A 9,252-nucleotide genomic window follows, 5' to 3' on the forward strand; every position below is an offset into this window, starting at 1 on the left:
ACATAGCACCACCACATATTCTTGGTGCGATGATCACTCCACAAGTATAAGTGATTGTGAGGTGTGGGGGGTTCGGGTTGGAGTTCAAGTTTCTAGAAGGAGTTTTATCACACATATATACATAGATTAGATTAGAGTAGAATTTCTATCTTATATATATATAAATAAATAAAAAAATAAATAAGCAAACAGAAAACACAAAATATAGTAACGTAGTAAAAACCAATGGAAATCCCACTACACTCTAGAGGCAAAACAGACCACCATATATATAATTAAAGCTTTTATATATATATATATATATATTTCTTTTGCTACCTCCTCTAGAACTTACTTATATGTTTCAAATCCACGTGCTACCCTATATGTGATTGATGCATGTGAACAACCTCATGACTTCAATTACCCACTTGAAGATTTGGTTTCAACAATTTCATAATTCTAGATGTAGCATCTTCGGGATCATCGAATCTTTAGTGCCTTAAATCTTGATCTATGAGCGATTGCTTTCAAAGAGTGTGGCACACACACAACCCCAGATGCAAAAGTATAGATCTCCAAAAGTCTTTAATCACATCCTTTAGGTTTTGATTTTATAGTCTTCTGTCTTTCTTTATTGGCACAAAAACCATAATGACTTGTGTATTAGGTGTATATAGTTACTGTAAGACGTTCATTGCTTGTGGTGCCCTCAGGTTGGGAGAGGCTTGCTCCATAGACCTGAAACACGATATATTTTTTCACAAGAACATATAAAATTCAACTATTCGAATAGCCAATTTACATTTCTAGGGCTAAGAACTGAGATATTTCATAAGAAGATTCATACTTTGGAATTGACATGCTTGCTTAATTACACAGAGAGTAACTCATCTTCCTGATTCTTGAACTTAACAAGAAGCTTTCAGAATCCAGACATAAAACTACAAATTAATAACCACACCAACACCAACCACTTAAGGTTGTTTCATTTACATGAAACTGAAATATGAACTTCTTACTTTTGTTCAACATTTAATTGATCGAAAAGAAAAGACAGCCAGATAGTGTTCAAGCGGGGGCCTTGAATGGCTTGTAGGACTTAAGGGCGAGAGCAACACCGGCAACTGAACCAGCAGCGGCAGCAATTGATATTATGAGGCAAGAAATGCTGAGCATTTGGAGGCACATCCATCTAGTGCTCCACTTTGGTATTCTCTTCTGTTTAATGTACATCTCAACCGGAAAATACACAGTTAAGGGCCAAAAACCAAGTGCACCAAGAAGTCCCACAACATCATTGAAGAAGGGAAGCAACATTGATATAATGGTGGTTAACATCACGAACATGGTTCTCCAAACCAACCGGAAGAGGTTTAGTTTAAATGAGCCCAAGCCCGGGATTGGGATTGGGAATTCCTTGGTGATAAAACCACTTTCAGGCCATTTTTTTGCTGCCTTTTTCTCAACGAAGGCAAAGATAGGTTGGCAAAATACTTGGTATGCTCCAACCAGATGAATTACTATGGCAGCATTAGCTATATCAAGAAGCCAATATGGGTGGTAGAAACCAAAACCAGTGAGGAGATTGCCAGGTGCTAAGTCACCAAAAGCTGCATAACCCATACACCCACAAAGCATGTAAAATATAGTTGTTACAGAAACGCTAATAAAAGTGGCTTTCTTCATTGTCTTTGATTCTGATGGTGGGGATTTGATTGTGTCCTGCAAAAAAGTTCATTATCTATTTGTTAGACTTTAAAAAATATTAAAAAATTTACTACTTAGAAGTTAAAGCGCTATACGTGTCACCAATTACTTAAAAAAATTATATCATTATATATTATGAGTTGAAGTGACATAATTATATGCTATGGGTTGTTAGACTTTAAAAAATATTAAAAATTTTATTGCTTAAAAGTTAAAACATTACATGCGTCACCAATTATTTAAAAAGTTATACCTTTACATATTATGGGCTAAAGTGACATAATTATATTCATTGCTAACTTAACTAACTAATTTCTCTAAAATATATATATATATATATATATATTCATTGCCACATCAACTTGTAAATATGTTGCAGTAAAATTGATAGCAATTTTAGTATTTTTCTTTTCCTAATTTGAGTGAAAGAATTATACCTGAATTTCAATAAGGATGACTGAAAATGAGTAAGCAAATGCTATGTTTCCTAGAGCCTGGAAACTCCTCCACAACTTTTGGGTTTGAGTTACATCTGCTCCAATGCTTATTCCTGTGAGACTACCCCTTAAAGTTCCTCTAGCTGCTCATCATTAATGAAGAACAAGCTTGAGTCAGTTAAAATAAATCATTGAAAATTAATAAAAGTATAGTTCAAAACAATACTGAAGCAATTTTATTCAACCTGCAACTTTGGCAATTCCAAGTGCAAGACCAATTGAAGAATAGGTGAAAGACATGACAGCAGCGACTATTGAAAGCCACCATATTTGATCGAAGTCTGGAATTTGAGAAAACACAATTTCTGTTATACCAAACAAGAGCATATATGGAGTGGTAGACATGTGACATGGGTTCTTGTCGCTACTCGCATGAAAACAATTAGACCTCTTGATAGCCCTGTACATATATATATATGTGTCAATTAAAATCATTAATTTCAACATTAAGTGCATGCAAACTAACTAAGAAAGCAATAAATCACAAAACTTGTGACTCACGTCATGCTTATAGATGCTGCTATGGTGTATCCAACAGCTATTCCAAAAAGATTCATGTACTGAATAAACCCACATGCCTTGAACTTAGCTCCACCTGAAAAAGATCAAAATGCATATCATATAAAACATGGAAATGCATATCATATTAAAACACAGAAAGATCCTTTTCATATGTAACTATATCTGGGATTGGAACACTACTTAAGAGTATCCACATTGTGCAAAATTTTTTCCATTTTGCATATTTAAAACTTATTTTTTATATTTTACACACTTATTTTTACAAAACACTTATATCAATTTATCTATTATATACATTTATTCAAATAAAATATTCATTTTTTTAACACTGTAAACAGTAACCTGTAAACAGTAACCGTGAGAGGAGAGAGAAAAGAAAAAAGAATGAGATGAAGAGAGGAGAGAGAAAAAAAGAATAAAAAAATCATTTACACGGTGAACAGTAACCGTGCATAAATACACGGTTATTGTTCATTTGCAAAACTATTGTGCATATTTAGATATTTTTACAAATACTGATGTAGGAAGTTTTTGGATTAAAATGTGTAAAATTGAGCATTTTTTACATTTTAGAAGACAATTGGGAATAACTTTTAAATTTTTTTTTTTTTTAATGATCCGTTTTATTTTTTTGGATAACTATACTTAATCAACTTTCAGTACTGAAGTTTATACCAAGAATGGATCGGACTGCGTCCATGTAAGTATAGTTTCTCTTGCCGGAGACGGGGTCACCGGTACGGTAACAGTCAGCCAGCAGTGATGAAGCGTAGAAACCGACAAAGGAGAACAAGAACATGACAGTAGGTCCAGCAATCCATCCAAGCTGAGCAATGGCCCAGGCCAAGGACAGCACCCCAGATCCAATCACAGCAGTTATTATGTGAGCACTAGCAGTCCAAAAAGTACCTGATTCATGTTAAAAAAGTAAGAGTCTTAGAAAGTTGTTAAGGAAAAAAACAGAAGTCTGCATGTAATATATTTTATTTTACTCTCTTAAATTTAGCTCAAGTTTCCAACTTTTGAAGATTTAAATTTTGTTACTGCGTTAAGGGGCGGAACTAAGATTCATATCTAGAACATCAAAACTTAAAACTAAAAAAAAAAAATTTATGAAAATAAAAATTAATATTTATTTTATATTAAATAAAATACTTGGACTGCGTCCATGTAAGTATAGTTTCTCTTGCCGGAGACGGGGTCACCGGTACGGTAACAGTCAGCCAGCAGTGATGAAGCGTAGAAACCGACAAAGGAGAACAAGAACATGACAGTAGGTCCAGCAATCCAACCAAGCTGAGCAATGGCCCAGGCTAAGGACAGCACCCCAGATCCAATCACAGCAGTTATTATGTGAGCAGTAGCAGTCCAAAAAGTACCTGATTCATGTTAAAAAAGTAGGAGTCTTAGAAACTTGTTAAGGAAAAAAACAGAAGTCTGCATGTAATATATTTTATTTTACTCTCTTAAATTTAGCTCAAGTTTCCAACTTTTGAAGATTTAAATTTTGTTACTGTATTAAGGGACGTAACTAGATTCATATCTGGAGAGTCAAAGCTTAAAACTAAAAAAAAAAATTATGAAAACAAAAATTAATATTTATTTTATATTGAACAAAATACTACATATAGAACAAATATTTCTTAAATATTTCATATTATAAAACAAAATAAGTATTTCTTATTTTATATGTGATTTTTATTTAATCCATATTTATTTATTTATTTTGTTTTTATAGTAAAAGGGGTATAAATTTTATTTATTTATTTATTTTCTTGTAAGTAAATAATTAAATATTTTAGAGGAAAAAAGACAAATATATACATAAAAAGGGCAAATCTTAAAATTTTTATAATAATTTTTTTAAAAAAAAAATTGGGGGTGGGGCAATGGCTACCCTCTGCCGTAGTGTCCGTCCCTGGCTGCGTCAGTTTCTTTTAGGTATCATGTCAGCAGTCTTGTCTGTCATGTATCAAATTTCTTTATTACTGCATGTCATGCATTAAATTTCTTTAATAGCAAAGAAATTAAGAGAAAGATAAAATTGGTATCTTTCATATTTTGCTAGTAAATAACTACAATATTTGTTCAAATTTGCATGAAGAGAACTGAATTTGAAAAAATTTACTGGACGAAAAGAGAAAAAAAAAAGTTTTTAAAGAGGGAGTAACAAAATACTATGTTAACAAGGGGGAAAAAAAAGTTATGCTAAAACATAATACCTTCCACAATTTTCTTCACAATAATAATTGAGGTTATGAATTGTCATTGGTTTTTACATGAGACACAGTTTTATTGTCTAATACTAAGAATTTGCTATCCTTGTGAAATAATTATAAAAAAGGTTCTGCATGTAGATTTGATTCTTAAAAAAAGAAAAGAAAAAGGTTTTGGAAGCAGCCAAACAGGGTACTGAGGATATATACCAGATCGTTTGAGACGGCCATCATCATCGAAGCATTTGGAGCCATTCTGACCAAGCACATCTATAGAGACGTCAAACACTTGGTGGTGCTGGTTGTTCTTTGTGGCAGCGTTCTCACCCATCTTTGAGTACTCAACAAAAAAAAAAACCAAACAAAGAAGATGTATATATGTTGGTGAAAAAGAACAAAAAACAAACAAAAGTTGGAAATAAAAAGGGCAAATTTTAAATTATTTATAATAAATTTTTTTTTTTTTTAAATTGGGGGTGGGGCAATGGCTACCCTCTGCCATAGTGTCCGTCCCTGGCTGCGTCAGTTTCTTTTAGGTCATGTCAGCAGTCTTGTCTGTCATGTAACAAATTTCTTTATCACTGCATGTCATGCATTAAATTTCTTTAATAGCAAAGAAATTAAGAGAAAGATAAAATTGGTATCTTTCATATTTTGCTAGTAAATAACTACAATATTTGTTCAAATTTGCATGAAGAGAACTGAATTTGAAAAACTTTACTGGGCGAAAAGAGAAAAAAAAAAGTTTTTAAAGAGGGAGTAACAAAATACTATGTTAACAAGGGGAAAAAAAAGTTATGCTAAAACATAATACCTTCCACAATTTTCTTCACAATAATAATTGAGGTTATGAATTGTCATTGGTTTTTACATGAGACACGGTTTTATTGTCTAATACTAAGAATTTGCTATCCTTGTGAAATAATTATAAAAAAGGTTCTGCATGTAGATTTGATTCTTAAAAAAGAAAAGAAAAAGGTTTTGGAAGCAGCCAAACAGGGTACTGAGGATATTTACCAGATCGTTTGAGACGGCCATCATCATCGAAGCATTTGGAGCCATTCTGACCAAGCACATCTATAGAGACGTCAAACACTTGGTGGTGCTGGTTGTTCTTTGTGGCAGCGTTCTCACCCATCTTTGAGTACTCAACAAAAAAAAAAACCAAACAAAGAAGATGTATATATGTTGGTGAAAAAGAACAAAAAACAAACAAAAGTTGGAAATGGGTTTTTGTTTTTAATGTCAAAGATTCAAATGGAGAGCCAAATATGAACGAGAAAAAGTAGCAAGTTAGTCAATAATATGGTATGTCTCACTTGCATTCAAAACCTAACCCAAAGACATATATAGAGTGAATGAGGATTTTCTTTGTATGCACTAGCTAAACTTAAAGCCCCAAGCAAGAGAGAGAGAGGAAGGAGAGTCTTTGTATGCACCACCTAAAACTTAACCCAGAGAGAGAGAGAGAGAGAGGAGCGTTGGGAAGAGGAAATGCAGGAGATAGCAGAAAGCGTTGGGAATGGAGGGAAATGAATGAGGGGTTGGGGATATATATAACGGTTTTCTTGAAATTGAAAAATAATAATAATGATAATTAAAAATTTAAAAAAAAAAAAGGTTTAGAAAGTAAAGGTGCCACGTAATACTATGACCCAATATGACTGGGTAGTCAAGGACCGACTGAAGTTGATATTTTCAACAACCCCATCAATCTCAGGAAAGAACATATTGAGTCAACTCTCTCTCTCTCTCTAGATCTACTTTATGACTTAACAGTCAACACTATTTTATCAGTGAATTATCCCCATATTCGAGAACATTAGACAGATGCATAAGTATCTAACTCAGAGGACCTACCAAAAAGAACTAAAATCAAGTGATCTTGGTGAGAGTGAGAATGAGAGCGATCTGCCAAAAAAAAAAAAAAAAACTGGCCTAACTTAAGAATATCATTTATCAAGATCAAGAAGAAAAACAAGACAAAATGGGAGGAGGAGAACGGAAAACTCAAGAAAGTTAATTTATTGAAAATTTTTGGGTTGGTGGGATTAAAGATTTTGGTATTATTTAGCTTTAAAAAGTTATTAAAAAATGGTATCTTAATTATAAACCATACTTTCTAAATTTGACACTATTTCAATTTCATTCATAAACTTTTGATTGTTTCAATTTTGTCCATCAACTTCTGCTACATGTTTAATTTCATGTGGTCCTTCTGCTTACTCCCATCAATTAATGAATTTCCGTCAAACAAAAAAATGATGCAGTTTTGATTTTTTTCTTCTTCTTAGCATCCACATAATAAAGAAAAAAAAAGGAAGAAAATCATTTCTACTAATTTCTAAAATATAAGAAAGTTTATTACTTTCTATCTTTTTTGGAATCAAATTGTGGTCTGTGTGAATCGTTCAGAATCATTACCTAAAAGTTAAGAAAAGAAAAAGTTTATGGTTTCCCATGCAGCATCGGGTTGCAGAATAGGCCTACCTTCTAAATATCTTGCATATTCATATTTAAAAAAAAAAAAAAAAATCGACTTTCTTTTGTGGTTGTGTGTGTGGAAGAGTGGGGTGGGGAGAAAGGGAGAGGAACTAATATTTAGGCGAGCTTGGCCTGGTGAATGGTGTATCCATACCTAATATGGCTTGAGCTAAGGTTGGTTTAAGTTAATGAGGCTTATTATTGGACCTAATGTAATAACAACCTTAATCGAATGTTTAAATTGGAATAGAATTCAAATCAATCTAGCTTGACTCAACATGACCTCAAGCTTGCATTTGCAACATGATCACCAGTCTTATGATTAAGAAATTTTACTGGTCCTTGTTACAACTAACATATAGCAAACAAAATACAACATACAATAAAGTGAGCCGTCTGACAATTTGAAGGAAAAAAAATGTAACAAAAGACAAAATATAACAATTGATCGCACTATTGGCCACCAATGTTGCTTGATGCTTAAGTGATTACTCATATATGAAAGTGTCTCACCTGCATTATTCAAGTCCCCTATTGCTTCCTCAAAACAAGGAACTCAAAAATATGTACAAAAGAGGGCTTTATTAAAAGAAAAAAAGATCGAGATCGATGGGTTTATGAACCTATTGCTGCAGTTTCTTTTGGTTTAGTGTTTCAAGCTTATATATAGCTAGGCTGTTGGCAATGACGTACTAAATTTTATAATGCTGAAGATTAGATTATTACTTTTGTATTGCTTTCTCACGTGTATTGCCTCTCGTCCATCCTTATTGAAAGAGAAGAATTGATGCTCCTTCCTTCTCCTCCGTACCTTTGATGAATATGTATCTTTATGTGTTTGATTGGATGCTAATGCAAGTGCAAGAATAAAAATTGTATCATCATGATTCATGGTCATGTTCGTGTACTGAAGGGTGCGATTTTGGTCCCCCTTTGTTATTTATAGTAATTACAGACTTGTGGACAAAAACACACACATAACTAAGAAAGGTGAGGCCACTCAACCATTTCTATGATCAAATGTAATTATTTTGTCCCTATATTGAATGATATAGCTAAGCTAATGTTTGGATGGAGGGCTCTCTATTTTCCTTCCCAAACATATATCCTAAGAAACTTCAACCCTCATGATCTTTAAAGTCTATAAATTTACTGTAAACTCAAGCGATAGATCGGTCCTTTTACAAGTTCTTGTCAATGCAATGTTATGAGGTTACGTTGGTTGACATTAGTGTTGCATTACTTCATCCAAACCCAAAGCTAAGTCCACATTCATTGAAAATAATATGAAAATTAAATATATACTAGCAATATATATACGTTCCAAATTTGTTTGACATCCCATAAATTGCTTGCTAATTGTAAGTTTAAGGAGAAATTTTAATTAACCTCATATGGGATCTGTCAAAGTCATTTCCTCTCACCTCTTTTCGTTCCAAACATACCATTAGGAAGATGGATTAGCTATAAACTCAAGCAATAGATTAATACTTTTAGATGTTCCATTACTTGATCCAGACTTAATGCCAAAAATCCTATCTCATTGCTGAAAACAATAAGTAATAAAATAAAAATATACATTCAAAATTTGATTGACATATACCATAAAGTGGTTGCTTGTAGGTTTAAGGAGAATTTTTTACCTTAGCCTAGCTAGGATATCTCAAACCCACTTTATGATTAGAAAATATCTGGATCGCCTAAAGTACATGCGTACCAACATATAGTCTTTAATAAATAAGAAAGTAATGGTTTAAAACTTTCCCTTTAAAAAATCAACTTTCCCTTTAAAAAGGTACATACAGGTAGAATGCCACAAAAAGGTGCATACAACTTTCCCTTTA

The 9,252-nt window shown here is 32.8% G+C and overlaps 1 protein-coding gene across 2 annotated transcripts; it reads right to left on the reverse strand.

Annotated features, from left to right (window-relative positions):
- Positions 1-809: 809 nt before the first annotated feature.
- LOC111992851 (amino acid permease 4) lies at positions 810-8,060 on the reverse strand. 2 transcript variants are annotated; one of them, XM_065781286.1, is made up of 7 exons: positions 7,922-8,060; positions 5,942-6,062; positions 3,384-3,617; positions 2,688-2,781; positions 2,372-2,586; positions 2,127-2,269; positions 810-1,704 (listed from the first exon to the last, which is right to left on the reverse strand). In XM_065781286.1, exons 1-7 carry the CDS (start codon positions 7,925-7,927, stop codon positions 1,051-1,053), a joined length of 1,467 nt encoding a protein of 488 aa, XP_065637358.1. In that variant the 5' UTR covers positions 7,928-8,060; the 3' UTR covers positions 810-1,050. The 2 variants fall into 2 exon arrangements, with proteins under 2 accessions (XP_065637358.1, XP_065637357.1); XM_065781285.1 differs by lacking the exons at positions 5,942-6,062; positions 7,922-8,060 and adding an exon at positions 5,135-5,331.
- Positions 8,061-9,252: the final 1,192 nt, after the last annotated feature.

This window comes from Quercus suber, unplaced genomic scaffold (genome assembly GCF_002906115.3).
Source record: "Quercus suber isolate HL8 unplaced genomic scaffold, Cork oak 2.0 scaffold_262, whole genome shotgun sequence".
Taxonomy (NCBI): domain Eukaryota; kingdom Viridiplantae; phylum Streptophyta; class Magnoliopsida; order Fagales; family Fagaceae; genus Quercus; species Quercus suber.